Here is a 20,393-nt window from a genome sequence, read left to right as displayed (position 1 = left end):
CCCCTCAAGACTGTTTCATGTTGAAAAGTAAAGTGAAAATCTCATTTCTCAGGAACATAGAGTACAAAACTCTGTTCCGCCTTTAAAATTGCTTCAAAATCGGATTCAATTCAAATGATTAAGTTCATTTAATGGTCACAACATGAGAGATTTCAATTAAACCAAGACAGATTCAATAACGAGGGTTAACAGTGCAGAATCTGCACTCAAAACTGTGCAGATCTAGTGCAAAACAGGGCAGATTTTCAGCAGGCTAACAATACAAACAAATGTCCCAAAATACTGCACGTATCAGCTCGATTTACTGCTCAAATGGGGGTAATTGAAACTAAACAAATTGGTAGGCTTGAAATAGGCAGAAATACATTTGGTACAGACATACATGAAGAACAGCTTGGCATTCCAGTGAAATCGAACACGAATCAATATGCTTGATTAACTATCCATGCTGGCAAAGGAAGAATTCAAACAAATGAATGTAGTCAATGATATTACTACATGTCATTTAACTCTTTTACTACTACTTGAACTCTTATTCTGGTGTGTTGATATCTCTTAAAAAATATTTCTTTCTTAAAATTTCAGTTTCTAAAACATTATTTTTCAATAATAATTATTTTTATAATAATGTAATTGAAAATAAAATTCTTAATTCAAAACTCATTTTAGTTGGCTATCTAAAAATATAAAAAATTCTTTAGCTAGCGATTTTTTTTACTCCATTTTGATATTTTACATTAACCATGTTAAATATCTAGGTTATTTGAATTATATGTAAATAACCTTAACATTTAAACCTTCTAAATAATTATAGATAATCGTCATATATTAATTAAGAAACACTACATAAAAAAGACTAATATTTTCTCAACTCTCGTAGTGATAATTTTATTTTTGCACTATTCTCATAGGTGTCATTGGAACTTAAAAATAGCCACAAAGTGAAATAATAACTCATATTTATGGCAAAGCACAAAGGTTGACACGATATAAACGATTTTTTGATTACGACATTACTCTTATACTATGACTTGAACTCTTAGTTGGTATGATTTTATCTTTCAAAAAATATTTCTATTTTGAAATTTCAATTTCTAAAACTTTATATATATTACAATAATAATTATCTTTATAATGATGCAAGTAAAGATATTATCCTTAATTTAAAATTCACTTTAATTGGCTATCTAAAAATTTAAATGATTCTTTGGGAGGATTTATTTCAGTATGACTCCACTTTAAGTTTATCGATATCTCTAGCCGCAGGATTAAATTTTTAATATCTTATATATACAAAGAATTTGTTCTTGAATCATTAAATGTTAAATTAGCTGATTATTATTATAAATCATTGCATATATTGTCTTAAAATTGTCAAGTAGTTTATCTTTCGACACCATACTTGGCTTAACCTCAATGCAAACTAATCAAATTGCATTCCAATTCAAATTCAAATATCATATGAGTTTGTTAGTAATAGTGATTTTAAAAAAATGATGCATAATGTAAATTAAAAAAAAAAATCGAAGATATCCTTATCTTATAATTTATGTTTGAGTTGAAAAAAAAATATTTGAAATTGATGAGATTAACTTTCAAATTTTTTATACTCAACAAAAGATGAAACATAAGAAGAAATTTGTTGTCATCTTTCATTTCTCGTTTTTAGATCTTTCTAATATTTTTTTCAATATTTATTTTCTTTTATCTTATTTTTTATGTCATTATTTATGTTGTTACAAAAAATTAATTTATTTCACTATAAAAGGATGAGTTTAATAAAAGTTGTCTACATATGAACTTTAATTATACTTTTAATCTTTGGTTAAAATTATTTCATATTTTTCTTTTGGCTTTATCTAATCAGCTAAATAGGTGCTCACCCGACCACTTAAATTAAAAAAATTGAATGATGTGTAATATATATATATATATAATTCATATATAATATGTGTATAATTGTGTTATCAGTATATCATCTATTTATATTAGCTATAAAAAGTAAACAATAAATATGGTCGGATATTATGTAAATATTCCATAAGATTTCGATTTTTTGAGTTTATCCATGACATAACTTCTATTATAATAATTTTAAAACTCCCTACTAATGTTCAAAAATACCTTGTCTTTCTATTATCTCTTGTTGAGTTTGAAAAAAAAACCTTTCACATAATCTAATGATTCAATACTAATATTCTTCAACGAAAAAAATATTATACCCTTGCAATATTGGCTTGACTACAACTAAATGAAGGAGTTTCAACTTATACCCTTCAATTCCTTGAATGTGCTAAATTGAAATTAATGATAGCAATTGTATAGCCAAACTTTTGTTATTTGTTTGATGTCTATTTATGCAAATTAACTCTTCAAACAAATATTCTTCAAGAAGAAAAAAGAAACAACTTTTTTTTTTCAATTTTAATATTGACTGATTTTGTGATGTTTCTTTCTCCAGCATGTATATTTAATTTATTATATATGTAAGTAAAATTTTATTTGGTTTTGTAAACTCTTTTTTGTTATTTAGATAAATATAGACGTGTACCCTATATATATATATATTATATTTATTTTAAAAAAATTTCGTTTTATTCAAATCTAGCTACATTGTTTCAAAGAACTATATTTATAGGATTTTAAATGTGAAAGAGTTTTATAGTTATATGGAGTATTTTTTTTGCTAGAGGCAAAGTAGTATTTAAATAATTATAAAAAATAACAAAAGTTCCTAACATGATTACATATGATCATTAACCGAATTAAGTATGATAACATGATAAAATAAAAAATTATTTTTAATTTAAATTCAAATTTTAGAATTTTATCTATAAATTTAAAATTATCTTTTAATTCAAATTCTCTCTCTATATTATATTTGTATTTAACTAAAATAGTCAAATACATAATAAAGTTACCATATACTACTTACATTTATTAGCTTACCACTTCACTTCACCGTAATGTCAATTATATATTGTAAGTTTCTTGCTTTAATATATATAGATATAGATATTGATTTTTTTTATTTTTCAATTATTTTAATTAATTTTTTGTAAAAGAGAACCTTAGTTTTCAAACTCCTATGTCTCTTTGCTCATTCCATTCACACTTATTTCTCCGATACTTAACCCCAAAACTAAACAAATCCCCAAGCAGACCCTTGAGCTTTCTCTGGTAATTCACTTTCAATCACAAATCTGAATATTTTCCCCTTTTTTTGCCTTTACTGTATCTCAATATTCTTGTCTAAATATTCACTACATTTAATATTTGCTAATTGTTTTTTTTTTTACAAGATCTGATTTTTTTTTTTTTTTGATTTTGTATACACAGAAGTAAAGCAAAGCAAAAGGGGGGGGCAAATGGGATTAGTGTTTTCGCGATTGTTTTCATCGTTATTTGGGAATAAGGAAGCTCGGATCTTAGTTCTTGGACTCGACAATGCTGGAAAAACTACCATTCTCTGTATGATTTATTAAGTCTTTAAAATACCCTTTTGTTCCTTTTGTGATTTGGATGGATTCTGTTTTTTTTTTTTTTTTTTTGTAAAATTTGATTAATATGATGTTTAATTATTTTGGGGGTTAATATGCAGATCGGCTTCAGATGGGTGAAGTAGTTTCCACTATTCCAAGTAAGTATTCTTTCTTATTTCATACTCTTTTCTTTCATATTTTAGTTAGAAGAATTAACTTAAATATCCGCCCATCCAACAGCTTAAACCCAAAATAGCATACGGCTTACTCAGTGTATAATATCTATAATCCATGCATAATGTGTGTAATCATGTATAAATCTATGTATACCAGCTAGAAAACGTAAATAGTGAACCCATCCGGCTATTTGTGTAAAATCCCTTTTAGTTAAGTGAATGGTTACTTATGTCACTCTTCCTCTAAATTTATTTGTTCCCTTTATGCTTGGATCAATCTTACCAAAATTTTCAAACTACACCAAGTATAAATTAATCCTACTTGAAAAGAAATAATCTATTCTACCACTTGGGTGTGGTCTAGTGGTCAATAAAGTGAGAGGAGATCCATGATGTCTCAGTTCAAATCTTAGTGGAGGCAAAAAACGCTTAACTTTGGTGGGCAAAGTTATCTGGTATATGTGCTGATGGAGGTAGCAAGACCAACTTGGTGGAATAGTCGAGGTGCGTAGGTACTCGGTGGAATAGTCGAGGTTTCGGCAATCTCGCCCGACCACCACCTTTAATAAAAAAATATGATATTCAAATCGATACAAGAGTTTGTATAAGTTGCCATTTTTCTTATACCAAAGACCTAAGATTTCATTTTTAAGAATATGAGTTAAAAGGACCACTTATTTTAAGTCTTGAAAGAGAAACGGGAAGACCATTTGGAGGAAGAGGAATTATTACTAATGCCAGGTCAAATAGAGATAAATTTAGGCCTTTTTGTAGTGAATATGAAATTATGGTGGCCACAATTTTGTGATCTTTTTTTTTTTTGTGATGAGGTAGAATCGTATTTACAGAAATTTATGTGCCATATACGGGTTGGAAATGTTCATCCCTAGTATCATTAGTAAAAGTTATCCCTTTGTCGCTTAAACTAATGAAGTAATGTGAGCGGATGGCTTATCGCTTCGTGGGTGAAGCTATGCGCTTTATGGAAGTGTGACACTTAAAAAATGATGCACAAAGTAATCACGAGAAGCAGTCGCTTCTTTTAATATCAACTTCAAAAACTTGGACAAATATCAGCATTATTGCATATTGAGTACTGAAATTAGTTATTTTAATTGCAATTTGATCAGTATAGTACAAAATTCATATATGCTTTTTTGAGTAAGGTAACAGGACCAAATTCATATATGCTTTTAATATTGTTTTTAATGTCATGTATTGTGCCCTTCACTTCAAATTTTCGCTTTTCACTTCAACTCCCATGGACCATGTTCCTTTTTTGTTCTTTTTGCTTTTAAAATCATTGCTACCGCCTAACACACACTAGTAAGGAGAACATCAAGATTTAGATTGGAAGCAAACCCATACATCCATTGAATTTGAACCTCAGCCTCCACATTAATCATTGAGCTATCACTTCATTGCATTTACTCACACATTTTAAGTGAAGAGAGGATTTTTTTTTTCTTTTTGTATCTCTCCATTTTTTTTGTAATGGATGGGTTTTTGATTTATGTTTTTTATTTTCATGATGCAGCAATTGGTTTTAATGTTGAGACGGTGCAGTATAACAATATAAAGTTTCAAGTTTGGGATCTAGGTATGACGATTGATTTATTTGAGCTTTGCAGCCAACTTGTCGTAGCTTCATTTTTGGATGCCATTTCGTGATCTAAAGGAAAATTTTCTTGAGTGAAGTTCAAACTAATTATTCTCTATGTTCTGAGTTTTTGTGGTCAATGTTATGGTATTGAATGGTTTAGCTTTTAAGAAACTTTTGGTCAAATTTTTGCTGAACCTTAACTAGATTTTGTTAGAAAAGAAATGCTTCTCTTCTGCCCAGTTTTCTGATTGAGGTCAATCTCAGCTTTAGTTTTCTGAAGTTAGTTCAATCTTTTTCAGCTTTTCGCTTAAGACAGTAATTTCGTGCTCGTTGATGCTTTTATGTGGTTAAATATGTTCAATGGGTATGGTCATGGGCCTTCAGAATCAAATTTAAGTAATCATGTCATGGAAGTCGTAAAAAAAATTTCATTTATCTCTAATTAAGTCACGTGTAAGCTTTGTGGTTACTGGTCACATTTTTTATCATAAAGCTTAGAGCCCGTTTGGATTGGCTTGTTTTAAGTGCTTTTTAGCCAAAATCGCTTTTAAGCCATTTTGTAGTGTTTGGATAAATTAAAAAAGTGCTTTTAAGCACTTGTTTTTAAGCTAAAATGACAAAAACAAGCCAACAACAAAAAGCTAGAATTCCTAACTTATGGCTTAAAAGCTATTTTGGCTTAAAAGTCACTTAAAACAAGCCCATCCAAACGGGCTCTTAGTAATTAAGGCGCATGTCTTGACAAAGGAGGGATAACCTAGTGGGAAAGATCCTTCGCCTCCATCCATAAGGTTGGGTGTTGAGTCACTAGTGTAGCAAAGTGGGGAAGAACGACCTCTGATGGCTTCCAAGGTAGGGTGTTTTTTATTTTTGTGTGTGTGGGTGGGGGTGGGTGGGGTTTGAGTTCACCATATTCCATAGAAAGTGCATGTCTTATTCAACTGAAACGCAAGCCTTTCTGAATTAAAGAAACCAGGAAAATAAAAGGAGAAATGAAAGAAGAACTGTTCAATTTAGCAAAAGATCAACTGTAATATAATATCATGAAACTTTAAACTGCAAACTAGCATATTTCCATGTGAGAAAGTCAATTAACAAAGATAAATAGATTTAGAGGCTCCTTCTCAAAAAAAAAAAAAAAAGAAAGTCGATTAGAGGCTATACAACCTATTAAGCGACATACTTCTCTTTTGGTACAATGAAGATTGTGTAAAAAGGAATTCGAGAGTTTGTCCAGCTTCATAGCTGTGGCATTGTATGTTATGCAGTTTCATTTGCAAATTAGTGCCTCTTCTACCTTAAAAATAAATCTGTTATTTTTTTCATTTTAGGGGCAACAACACGATTATGACACCTAACATTGTGTAAGAAAGCAATAAACATCTCGTGTCGCCCCCTTATGTGCGGGCTAAACTCATTTTCTTGGGCCAAGCATGTGGAGATTCTTTTTTGTACTGGGTGGCGGTGTACTTGAACCCTGTTAGAGAAAACACACGTTTAATTACTTCATTATCTCTTTAATAGAAGTAAATTATGAGAAGGGATGTTTTTAATTTTATATTTGATATCTCTGTCAGTCTCGAAATGTTCACGTTTTCCGTTGGGTTTAGGCAGGATATAAGATCCCAAGATATAGGTGGAATGAGGTTTCTCCGTCATTGTCTTTTTACACTAAAAATTGTGCTGGACAAAAAGGGAGTGTAAAAACAAGTTGGAATGAAAACTTAAATACTCAAGATACTAAGAACACTTTGCATAAAGCAATCGATGTGGCTAACCTGCCCTCTGGAAAAAGATTCAAAGTCTTGGATTTATCTCAAGACGCAATTCTCAGCATGTGATATCACTGCTTGCTGCTTAAAAGCATGTACAGTTTCACGCGGTGGATGAATATTCCATGACTTTGTATCATCAATTATTAGCTCGTTTTACTGCAAGAGTTTCAGATGATGGTCATCGAACAAGTTCACTATTCAACTAGTTTAATTTAAGAAGTACCTGATTCCTTTAGCTACATTCTCAAGTGGTTTACACTTTTCTCATCAAGTGTGTGGTTTACGCTTTTCTCATCAAGTGTGTTTTTTTATATCGCACTCAAGTGTGTAGCCCAGTCGTCGATGACGTAGATTGAGAACCATGAGGTTTCAGGTTCAAATCCCAATGGAGGCAAAAATATTAGGTGATTTCTTCCCATATGTCCAAGCTTTGGTGGACAGAGTTACTCGGTACCTATGATGATTGGAGGTAGCAGATACCACGTGGACTAGTCGAGATGCGCCCAAGCTGGCCTAGACACTGCAGTTATAAAAAAAGTTCCATTTTCTATTTCATCGTAAGTTTCGACCAAGAGTAACATATAGAAAGGTTAGAAAGGGATAGAAAGCCTTTGTTGAGGTTGGATGAGCTTTAGGCAGAGAAAGTGAAGGAAAATGGGATGGAAAATAAAAACTAAAATTTTGTTTCTGTTCAAAGGCAAGCAGCGAAAGTGGAATGTTAAACCTCATTTAGAGAATGCTAAAGTAAACCTTGGCATCATAATAAAAAATGAAGTGTAATAATGCAAGTTTCTCTGATTGTTCATACCAAAGACCATGGTTTAGGACTCTTCTCATTTCCTCTCATCTTGTTTCCTTTCTTCTTTAAAATTATTGCTTTACTCGTTTCGGTGTTTTTTGATAGATTTTCTTTGTTGATTTCTTGTGCATATCATCTCTTTTATTTGTTTTCATCTCTATCTAGAATCAAGAATATTGCTTTCTTCTAATAATGTTTCTTTTTCTTTTTTATGATAATCCAGGGGGTCAGACTAGTATCAGGTAACTTCTAATTGGCTCCAAAACTTTATACTAAAAAGAAATATATATCTTTTATTCGTTATATCTATCTTAAAATCTACTAATGTGCATGGTGGATGTTAACTTCATTGATTAATATACTTGTCTCGCCCATCAGTCTATCCTTCATCTCTTTTTGTATTTGAGGTGATTAATGCAGTCTGCTGATCTCTTTTACAAATAATCATCATACTGCATGCATCTAGTTAATCTCTACAGTGCTTTACTTGATGGCCAATGTCATAAGTGGTTCACTTCTTTACCCTCCAATTTTCCATGCTCTGATGAGATTCAATGGATTATAATATATAAAAACTGGATATAGGAGTGATTGCAAAATTAGAGTGAAGGGAATTATTTCTTTCTTTCCGTGGAATCTAGGATTTGGCTCATCACTGAAGATATCAAACAACAAGTTAAATTGGGATTATGAGGCTGAAAATTGAAGTTCAATGTATTCAAGACTTGATTTGTTCTATATAGATGCAGTATCTTTCCTGATCTGCATTAAAATTATACAGTGGTTTGGCCTTTACACATACTAGGAGAAGCTTCAGTAGAGTTCTTTATGCAATAACTTTTACCTTGAAGATCCTGTCTCAGTGCCTTAACCGTATCGATTGAGGAAAAAAAGATTCTTTTTTGTTTTGAGAACCACAAAATATCTTGTCTCTGCTTGTTAGTTTAGATAGGAAACCAGGGAAAGAGATCTCTTTGGTCCATCTATGGGCTTTTCTTTGGCAAATCAGATAACAACTGAATACAATCATCTGAAGGTTTCTATATATTTGGGTTGTACTACTGATATTCATGAATCTTGAGAGGGCAAAGCTAGCTTATGCTTTTATCCCTACCTTTTGTACAAATCTCTACTACTTTTCATTGACATACTGCTGGAAATTTATAGACGCTTATCCATCTAAACAGGAACAATCTGTATCAGATTCCCAGGTTGTAGGCTATAAGCTAGGATATTAAATTGGATAATCACGTTTGGCATACTTTTATGTTACCTTGACATGTCTTCAGGCGTGAGTAAAAGCCAAGTCAAACCTGCCTTTTCTTCTGTGAGATTTGTTGGAGGGGGAGAGGGAGGGGAGGTAACTTAATTGATTTAGTGCCTCAAAAACGGATCTATTTAAATGGCTTTTAGACATACAAGGTCCATATGTGCAGTAGGTTCTCGTAAATCGCTCTTTGTTTCATGTTTAAGCCTCAAAATGTTTATCTAGTCTTCTTTTGATCCTATGTACCTACTATGTCTGTTCTTTTGATTGCCATCGTAATGTTTATCTCATCTCCCATTTCGTGATTTTGTCAAATTTTGAAAGGTCCTTTCATGGGTTCTTTTGCTGCTTAGGCCATACTGGAGATGCTATTTTCCTAATACACAAGCTATAATCTACGTTGTTGACTCAAGTGACACTGATAGGCTCGTGGTTGCTAAAGAGGAGTTCCATGCCATATTGGAGGTGCCTTTTCCTCGCTGCTCTTATGTATATTTTGCTTGGTGAATTTATTAGGTTTTATTGTGACCATTTGACACTAAGTATGCCATATCTTTTTATGTTGGTATTCTAATAACAGTTAAACAAACTTGATTTACCAGAACACCAGCTAGTATTGTAAAAGAGCTACATCTGTCCTTTTCAATGTTTTCCTGTTAAGTGAAGGAATTCTGAAACACACAATAATACCCCAAGAACTGACTTTAAGATATTTAAAACTTGTAAAACTTAAAAAGCAGAAAGTTAAGCCGAAGCATAAGCTAAAACAGTAAAATGTGAACATTTGGTGGAATTTCTCTCTCTACTTTCTCGAGCTCTCAGGCACACTCCCCGAGGAGCCTGAGAAAAAGGAATCTTGAGAATCCAAAAACACCATTAGCACGGATATTCAATTCCGACCGACCCTCTGAAAACAGCTCCGACAAACAACAGCGCACGCGCCGCCACGCGCGGCTCATTTCCGGCGAGGCAAACACCACGCGCCGGCGCGTGAGCTCAATCCCGACACATTTTCAAAATTTTCGATTTGGACAGAACACTCGCTGGGAAATTCCGAGTACATCCATACATTTAGTTCTGAATTCCGACAACTTTTATTTTTTCCGGTGGCGGGGAACCTTTCTCTGTTCAGAAATTTCGGGTTCTGTCTTTCTTTGTCAAGCTCTATAGCTCACTGTGATAACTTCTAAACAACCCCTAAAATTCCAGAACCTGAGCAGCTGATTTGTACAATATGGGAGACAACAGGATATATTTCAACGCAGGATTCAAATCTTTTGACATCACCAGATGGAATTCCAACAAAGACACTTGGTTTGAATGGGTGGAGAGAAGCCACAACATGATGAGAAGATCATCCATGGGCAGAAAGGCAATGAAATGGATATGCTTTACACTTAAAGAAGCGTCGACAGATCAAAATAATCTAGTGAAGAGATGGAAGTACAAGGAGCAATTGACAGAACATTTCTGCACTAGGAAATTTAACACCCATGGAAGATATATGAGTATTCTGTCACTGAAGGGAGAAGGGAGGTCAGTGATTATAATCCCAGAGTTAACTTTGAACTCTGGTTGGAAAGACATAGCAGCTAAGATAGAGAGATTCATATATCAGACCATCAAGTTGAATCCCATAGTACCACCTAGAAACACTGTGGACAATTTCCCTTATGCCCAAGCAGTTAAGGAGAGTAAATGGCAATCCAATACGCTTCGAGAGGCAAGGGTCAGCACGAGCAATGGCGGTATCTCTGTTCTGGACCCTATTGGAGGAGAGGACACAGGCCTACTTAAAAGATGCATTATCGGGTCTTTTGGGGAAGAAATCAATGAGAGACCCACTTTAGCAGATATAAGGCGATGGGCTAGTGCGTCATGGAACAAAGCATACGGAGTAAACATTTATGAAATGACAGGCAACATGTTTCTTTTTGAATTTCCAAACAGATTCATGGCAGAGCAGGTTGTGCAAGGAGAATGGAGATGGAAAAAATTCAAGCTTCATCTGGATTGGTGGAATCATACTGCCGGTTGCATTCCAAACTCACAAATTGAGGAAACATGCTGGATTAGAGCCATGGGGATTCTGTACATCTATGGTCACAAAAGATCTTCAAAGAAATAGGAGATCTCTGTGGGGGTTGGCTAGCTACAGAAGAAGAAACTGATCTCAAAAACCATCTCAAGTGGGCAAGAATCAAAATTGCTGGCGATGACAGGAAGACTCCCAATGAGGTGGGGATTGTAAGAGACGGTACCAAATTTTTCATCCCAATCTGGGCTGAAAGAAAGACACGGTATGAGCTAAACAATGGTAAAGGAAAGGCAAGCGGTCAATTTACACAAGGTTCAACTTCGATGAATCAAAACAGTATAGTGTCAAAAGTCAAGCTGAAATCCTATGACCCCGATATGGCTGCACAAGTCATTTTTAATGACCTCTCGTGTAAGTTCTCTGATACTGGGCTGAAGCCTTATATCGAGGAAATGGGAGGACCTTCTCACTCGGGGGCAAAAGAGTCATCTCCAGGGGAGCAAAACCTTAATGTGAATCGTGAAAGTATGCAAAAGGAAACAATTTCCAGTTGCAGTCAGCCACAAGGTGGAGTAGATTTAGCAAGATTGAAACAGAAGGAAGGGGAGCAAAGCACAAACTCAAAGATGGGGAATGATCACGTGGGATGTACTTTGGAACATCTAAAGCAATGTAGCCCTATTCAAGAGTGGGAAATTGAGGAGGTGAATCCTTTAGCAGTTCAGCAACACAATCCATTATTGGATAAAGACATGGATGCAACAATATGGGTCCATCAAAATATGATCAAATTGGGGAAAATGTTTGGAGTAGATTTCCAAGGACATGAAGAAGAAGCATTGGAATTGTTAATGCAAATTGACAGCTGCAGACAGGTTAGAAGGGTGGAGTCAGAGTTGGAGGTGAAGAAACAAAGATTCAAAGGATCACTGGAATTAAAAGGTTTGACTTCATTCGATGTCAAATTCAAGAGTGACGGGAAAAGGAGTAGGGGAAGAGATCTATCAATTATTTCTATATGAGGATCAAAGTAATTTCCTGGAATGTAAGGGGTCTAAATGATAAGAAGAAAAGGGAGATAATAAAAAGTCAAGTGCAGAATTGGAGGGCAGACATTATTTGCATGCAAGAAACAAAAGTCGAGGGGGATATCGAGGAAATAGTCAGGCAAATATGGGGTGGTAGATGGGTTAGGTATGCAAGTTTAGAAGCTAGCGGCACGAGAGGGGGGATTTTGATGTTATGGGATTGCAGAGTATGGAAAGGGGAGGTGTTACAGATTGGTGCATACACTTTGACATGCAAGTTTGACGCTCTTCTACAGAATTTTCAATGTCACATAACAGGAGTGTATGCTCCAAATTGTAGAATAGAAAGGAAAAAAGTATGGAGTGAAATTGGTGCAGTGAGGGGATTGATGGAAGGTCCTTGGGCGGTTTGTGGCGATTTTAACGTTACAAGGTACTCTTCTGAAAAACGGGAATGCTCAAGGAGGTCCAGAGCGATGGTAGAGTTTTCGGATTTTATAGAAGATATGGAGCTGATAGATCTTAGACTTGAAGGAGGAAACTATACTTGGTTCAAAGGGGACAATCATACAGCGGCTTCAAGAATTGATAGATTTCTCATTTCAGAAGAATGGGATGTAAGACTCAGAAACATCAAGCAAACTATCCAACAAAGGCTGATTTCGGACCATTCACCTGTGGCTCTAGACTGCGGTGTGTGGGAACAAGCTAAATCATATTTCAAGTTTGAAAATTGGTGGCTGAATGTAGAAGGTTTTGAGGACAGAATTAGAGAGTGGTGGGGATCTTTTGAATTCTCAAGAAGACCTGATTACATTTTAGCTTGCAAGTTAAAAGCTCTCAAGGGCAAGCTAAAAGGATGGAGCAGAAGTTACGAAGGCAATTTGGGACTGCAGAAATCAAAATTGCTAAGTCAACTAGCAGATTTTGAGACAACGCAACAACTAAGAGCGTTGACAGAGGAGGAATCAGTCAGGAAAGCAGCTACTCTAATGGAGATTGAGGTGCAACTCAAGAATGAAGAATTTGCATGGAGACAAAAATTAAGAGCTTTGTGGCTCAAAGAAGGGGATAGGAATACAAAATTTTTCCATCGGACTGCAAATGCACGCAAGAAAAACAACAACATTGACCAAATAATGATTCGACATGAAGTAATCGAGGATCCAGAAAGAATAGAGAACGAGATTATTGAATTCTACAAGGAGCTATACACAGAACCTGAACAGTGGAGACCAACAGTCAATTTCGAAAATACTCCAAGCATTTCTGAATCGGAAAGGGAGTCTTTACAGAGTAACTTTGAGGAACAAGAAGTGCTGAGCAACCTGAAGATGTGTGCAAGTGACAAGGCTCCAGGTCCAGATGGATACACAATGGGTTTTTTTTCAGAAAGTGTTGGGACATTTTGAAGGAAGATATCATGGCGGCTTTTAACAACTTCCATGCACAGGAGATGTTTGAGAAAAGCTTCAATGCAACATATATAGCATTGATTCCAAAGAAGACAGGTGCGAAAGAATTGAGAGATTTCAGACCGATCAGTCTGATAGGGAGCTTCTACAAACTGCTCTCAAAAGTCTTAACTGAAAGACTTAAGAGGGTGGTTGGGAAACTTGTGGATGCTCAACAAATGGCGTTCATCAAAGGAAGACAAATAATTGATGCAGTGATGATTGCCAATGAAGCTGTGGATTCAAGAATAAAAAAGAAAGAACCTGGAATCTTATGCAAATTGGATATCGAGAAGGCCTATGATCATGTGAATTGGAGCTTCATACTAAGAATGTTAGAACAAATGGGTTTTGGGCAAAAATGGATTAGATGGATGAAATTTTGCATATCTACTGGGAAATTCTCCATTCTCATAAATGGAAGTCCTAAAGGCTATTTTCACTCACACAGAGGTCTCAGACAAGGTGATCCTCTATCTCCCTTTTTATTCATCATAGCCATGGAAGGATTGAACAACATGATCAAAACGGCTAAAGTCAGTGGATGGGTTAAAGGTTTTGAGGTAAACAGGAGTGGGGCTAACAATCTAGAGATCACACATCTCCAATATGCTGATGATACTCTAGTCTTCTGTGATGCTGAAAAAGACCAACTTAGATTCTTAAGGATCATTTTGGTTTTATTTGAAGGAGTATCAGGATTACACATTAACCGGAGAAAGAGCAATATTTTTTCCATTAATGAAGTTAACAACATGGGGCAACTGACTCAGATATTGGGAGGAGAAGTGGGGTCCCTACCAACTGTTTACCTTGGGATGCCTCTTGGTGCAAGATCCAAATCAAAAGAAATCTGGAATTCAGTCACAGAAAAGTGTGAGAAGAAGTTATCAAGATGGAAATCGCAGTACCTATCATTGGGGGGTAGGCTAGTTCTAATCAACTCAGTATTAGACTCTCTACCTACTTACATGATGTCTTTGTTCCCAATTCCATCAGGCATTTTACAGAGATTGGACAAACTCCGAAGAACATTCCTCTGGCAAGGCAATAAGGAGAAAAAGGTCTTCCATTTAGTCAATTGGAAGACAACAACAATGGATAAAAAACAAGGTGGATTAGGGATAAGGAATTTGAAGAATCAAAGCAAGGCTCTTAGAATTAAATGGTTATGGAAGTACTCTAAAGAACCCCAATCTTTATGGGCCAAAGTGATCAAAGCCAAGTATGGTGAAGAAAACAACTGGGTGTCAAAAAAAGTCAGTACATCATATGGAGTAAGTGTGTGGAAATCAATCAGAGAACTTTGGCCAATAATAATGAAGAATCATTCCTCCATAAAAAGTGAACAACGGAAGGAATACATCATTTTGGAATGATAACTGGCTAGGAATGGGAAGCTTAAAGGAAAGATACCCAGATATGTTCGGTTTAGCACAAAACCAGCATAAGACAGTCGCTGATATGAGGAGTTGTCAAGGATGGGAAATAGCTCTAAGAAGACAGCTGAATGACTGGGAGATAACAAGATTAACTGACCTCTACAAAGAGCTGGAAGCATTTACAGGACTACAGGAAGGTTTGGATTCAATATGGTGGAAGAGGTACAACAAAGGGATTTACCGAGTGAAGGATGCATATAAGATTTTGAATCATGATAATCAACAGGTAGACAAATGGCCTTGGAAACATATATGGAAAACAAAGATTCCATACAAGGTAGCCTGCTTTACTTGGCTACTAGCAAAGGAGGCGGTTTTAACCCAGGATAATCTCATAAAAAGGGGAATTTCTCTGTGTTCAAGATGTTTTCTGTGTGGGGAAAATGCAGAAACTGTCAACCATCTATTTCTACACTGCAAGATTACAGACCAACTATGGAAAATCTTTATTAGTCTTAGGGGTATCTCATGGTCAATGCCATACAGGATTAAAGATGTCATCTATAGCTGGGAAGAAGCTGGAGCTGAAGCAAATAGTAGAGATAGATGGAGGACTGTTCCGGCATGTATTTGGTGGACAGTCTGGAGGGAAAGGAATACTAGATGTTTTGAAGATAGAAGCAATTCAATGCAGAAGATCAAACTCAATTGTATTCTTCTATTTTGTTTTTGGTGCAAACAGATGTACACAGAAGATACATTGACAATCATAGACATACTAGGATCCTGCTAGGTCTCAAATTAGAATATCTATAAATTCTCTCTATGTAAATTTGGTTTTCAGTGCAACCTATGTACTGATTTTTATAATATATACAATAGTTACCAATTCAAAAAAAAAACAGTAAAATGTACGAAATACATAGTCTCATCCCCGCAATAAACAGAAGCAATCGAAGAAACGCTATGCTTCCTTTTGTACTTTTTTCAAACAATGTTTTGTAATGAATCAAAGATCTAGTAGATAATTCCCAAACACAAAGCTGCATTGAGCATGAAATGCAAAAGGAGAGATTTGCCGATAATATCATAACCATGGACCGAAAATAATACTATTAGATTTGTTTGAATGCAAAGAATTTCTTTGAATATTCAAACCTTCTCAAAAGCTTCCTGACATTGCGTTTATCATAAATTGAATAGCACATATAAAAGTTGAATACGTTGAGAAGTAAACTGAAAAAATGGAACCTGAAGATGTTTAGAAACGTCGGACTTGTGTTGTTAAAAGCGAGAATTGCAACAAAGCGATCCACCACCTTTAAGCAGGAATGGATAGGTGAAGCGCATACTTCATTGAAGTAAAGCGCGATTTTAAAAAAATACCAAAATGAACCTTGTAATAAAATAACTAAATAAAAAGAACTCAACAAAAATATTACTCCCCCCGTTTCAATTTATGTGAACCCATTTGACTGAGCACGGAGTTTAAGAAAAGATATAAGACTTTTAAACTTGTGTTGTAAATGAGGCACATATATTTTGTGTGACTATAAATTATTGCATAAAGGTAAATTGTTTCCAAGTGGTCATTCGTTTTGGCACGGACTAAAAAGGAAATAGGTTCACATAAATTGAATCGGAGGGAGTATATATAAGAAAATTTTTGCTTTAATGGGATAGGGACGTACATTTTTTATTCTTTTTGTAAAATCTTTTACAGCACATGCTTAACTGGATCAATTAAATTTATCACCTTCTCAAAAAGAGAGTGATTTCTTGAAATACATTAGCTTTTTGGTAGAGAAAATGTATTTGCAACACGTTTTATTGTTAGATATGTGGTTGGAGGAGTAAACCTTAAAGGAGGCCTCCCACTTAGTTACTCAATTGCCAAAAACAGAGGAGGAGATGGTGTCATGCTTATTCTGGAGGGATGTACAAGTGAACTTTTCTTTTTTCAGAAAACCAATTCAGGAACATCTAAGAAAATTTCTAGTGTTGTTATTTAGGAGGCAGTGATAAGAGAGAGGACATAGGTATTTGCTTCTTCATTGCAAATTCACATAGGGCTTATGGAGTTTGGTGTTATTTGGTTGTCAACATATTTTAGTTGCTCCCCGGAAATGGAGGAAACCCTAGTGATATAGAAATTGAGTATGATAGGGAAATATAGGAAGGGAACTGGACATGAACTTTTTGGATGATATGGGGGAAAAGAAATAGAAAGGTGTCTGATGCAGTTGGAAAACCTCCATGGGGAATCAAATATTCCTCGTGCTTTCAGTTATACTCCCAGTATAAAAAGAACATTTTTTCCTGTTTAGATAGTTTGGATGTATAATTTTTTGGAAGAGCAATGCTAAATACTTGCTATTTCCTTGCATTATCTTGGTGCATGTAAATGAATTTCTTTGAATTTATCAAAAGAAACTGGGTTAGTATTGAGTAAAGCTCCGCTCCGGGAGGTCTCAGCGTTAGAGGGATTTTTTAGGTTCTCAAATCAGTTCTTCCGAAACTTGGTATTTGATCGAGCTTGCAAAATCTGATCGGGCGCTAAAGAGGTCTTTTGCGACTTTTTCTCTCAATAGGACTTCTAAAAGTTGATTGGCAATAGATTCTTTTCTGCGGTGCAAGTTGATTGACAATAATTTCTTTGAGTGAGTGCTCTTTCAACGACAGGGGACGAGGTAGACCTAAAATCTCATATAAATTTTGCAATCTCTCTGAAACCATGTATACTTAGCAAAAAAAGGACACAATGGAAGAAAAAGATCTATATAGGTGACACCAATAATTTAGGAATTTGTTTTACTCATGTTAGTACGTTTATTTCAGGTCCATGCTTTCTAGAAGTTTAGCCTTGTTAGAGATTTATATTCCATTAGAAAATATAGAGAATTTCTAGTACTTTTTATTTTTATTTTATAAAATATTGGCCTGAAATGAGTTTAAATGGAGAAACATGGTAACTGATTATATAACCGACGCCAACTTGTTTGAGACTGAATGATGAAAGTTCAAATATCTTAGAATTTTTTTTTCGTTATCGTAAGTCTGCGACCTGAAAGTGGCATGTGTTCGCCAATCCAAAAGCTTCGCGGAGGAACTTTGCAAGGGACTTGAAAGCGGAAAGGTTCTCCAATACGTGCTTTTGCTTTAACTTTTTCATTCTGTAATTTTTGCACAGTAAATAAGCCATTTTGTAGCGAGTGGGGAATAATCTCTATCAGTGGCAGAATTGCATTTGTGAGGGTACCAGAGGTGCAACTTTTTAGGAAGAGCTACAAAAAATTATAGAAACACAGATCTATACTTCCAGGAAGCCATCTGAGCCATCAAACATTTTTTTCTTCTTTTGCATCTTCTAATTTCTAGTTGAGCTTTTTGATTCCAACCATTTATTGACTTTTGAGGGCATTTACGATGTGTGTTGCTTGTGAGTATGACCATTGATGATTTGTATTTCCTTTTCCAGGAGGAAGAGTTAAAAGGTGCTGTTGTGCTCGTATATGCTAACAAGCAGGTTTGTGTCCTCACTTCTCGTTTTCCAATTAGTTGAGGAAGAAGCTTTGATTCATTTGATCCTGGAGTAAATGCAGTGTTATTTTCATTACAAAGCTGTAGGTTTGCGTTACTATTTAGTATCAAATAGAGCGCATTTGAAAATAGGGGATTCATATAACTGGCTCCAACTAGTTTGGGGTTGAAGTACAGTTATCGTTGTTCTTTCTTTGCCCCCCTCTTGCATTCTCTCTCTCTCTCTCTTACGCACACAGACACCAGCTAACATCCTGACTGATATTTAGCGGCTTGGTCAGATTATGTATCCATTCGCTATTCAGAGTCTTTTATTATTGACAGGATCTTCCTGGTGCACTTGATGATGCTGCAGTGACTGAGGCCTTAGAGTTGCACAAGATTAAAAATAGGCAGTGGGCTATTTTTAAGACTTCTGCCATCAAAGGAGAGGGCCTTTTTGAGGGTTTGGACTGGTGAGCGCATATTCCTATTTCTTGTTGATGATGTTATGGTAGTTATATATAGCACGAACGTAACCAATATTAATCGAAACACTGGTTTGTTCGTACCACTGGGAGTTTTTATTTGTTGTGCCCAGTTCATGTTATTGTGCACGTGGTTTATTTGCTCTCACCATTTGTTGGTAGGCTTTATGTGAATACTTCTGGCTTCTGCATTCCTTATTTTGCTTCACAAAGGAACATGAAATGAGGAAAGGAAGTTTTAATGTTTAATTTAGTATCCAGCATTTCCAAGCCTACGCAAAACGTTTTTCTGGATCACCTTCTCTTCTTTTGCTTTGCAGTTGTACATATCGGATTTATAGTTCCTTGTGAAATGTCTTCATGAGTTGAAAACACGCACACACACATTCATGCACACACAATATACCTACTATCGTCACGCCTACTTACTTGATTCTTCTAAAATTGTAGGTTGAGTAATACACTCAAATCCGGAGGTAGCTAAATTTTGTTGAAGATGCAGATAGATTTGAAGACAGACAAACGCGAACTTGATATAATGTGTGAAGAGATACCGGCCTCCGATTATTTTCTAATTGTCATAGTTTCTGAAGTGAATTGCTCTGATATAGTGTTAATACTTATCACAGATAATGAGAATATGATGTTTTATTTTTGCCTCTCTTCATAGATTACAGCTATTCAGTTTCTCTTGAAAAGAGATGTATTTGTTGCAAAGAGATATCAGATTGTTTTGCTTTTAACTCTCTTTTCGTACATTTGTCTTGATTTTAACATTATTTTTGTGGTATTATACAGCAAAAGCAATCACTTTTCTATCCAAGTTGCAGAGAATAAGGGTTTCAAGAATAAAAAAAAAGTGATACAGAATATGGACTGTGAGTTTAATTTGCATAAGTAAGTAAAGTTGAGGTGAGATCGAACGAAAAATATAAACAATTTAGATATTTATGCTCGTTATTCTTGGAGAATAATAATAGAAGATTGGATAAGATAAAAACAATCACATCGGAGAATGTATAATGCAACAATAATTGTATGCTGCTGTTTTCGGTGGCAAGGTCGCCACAAAAGATAGTATTTTTCTGCCGCCATTTTCAGTGGCGACCCAAAAAATACAACAAAAGATTTATGTCGTCATTACAGTGGCGACTCTGATAGTCGCCACCAAAAGTAATACATGTGTGCCGCCACTTCAGTGGCGACCCTAAAAGTACAAAAGATAGTATTTTTACGTCGCCGTTTTCATTTTTCACTGGTCCAAAAGTAATATTTGTGTGTCGCCACCAAAAGTAGTATCATATGTCGCTTTTCCCTACTAAAGTATTGCTAGATGTAATTGTTATTTTAATGCTTGCAAGTTCAATAATTTCTGTCTAAAT

General features: G+C 35.0%; 1 protein-coding gene across 1 annotated transcript; it reads left to right on the top strand.

The window, feature by feature from the left end:
* The first annotated feature begins 3,063 nt into the window (after window positions 1-3,063).
* Window positions 3,064-19,754, top strand: LOC107761870 (ADP-ribosylation factor 1). Its single transcript, XM_075221352.1, has 9 exons — window positions 3,064-3,180; window positions 3,340-3,471; window positions 3,602-3,640; window positions 5,196-5,258; window positions 8,059-8,077; window positions 9,456-9,567; window positions 18,483-18,530; window positions 18,869-18,999; window positions 19,462-19,754. Exons 2-9 carry the CDS (start codon window positions 3,369-3,371, stop codon window positions 19,493-19,495), a joined length of 549 nt encoding a protein of 182 aa, XP_075077453.1. The 5' UTR covers window positions 3,064-3,180; window positions 3,340-3,368; the 3' UTR covers window positions 19,496-19,754.
* The last annotated feature ends 639 nt before the right edge of the window (window positions 19,755-20,393 follow it).

The sequence above is a fragment of the Nicotiana tabacum genome, chromosome 9, assembly GCF_000715075.1.
Source record: "Nicotiana tabacum cultivar K326 chromosome 9, ASM71507v2, whole genome shotgun sequence".
NCBI classification, from domain to species: domain Eukaryota; kingdom Viridiplantae; phylum Streptophyta; class Magnoliopsida; order Solanales; family Solanaceae; genus Nicotiana; species Nicotiana tabacum.
This window is presented reverse-complemented; position numbering and strand designations above follow the sequence as displayed.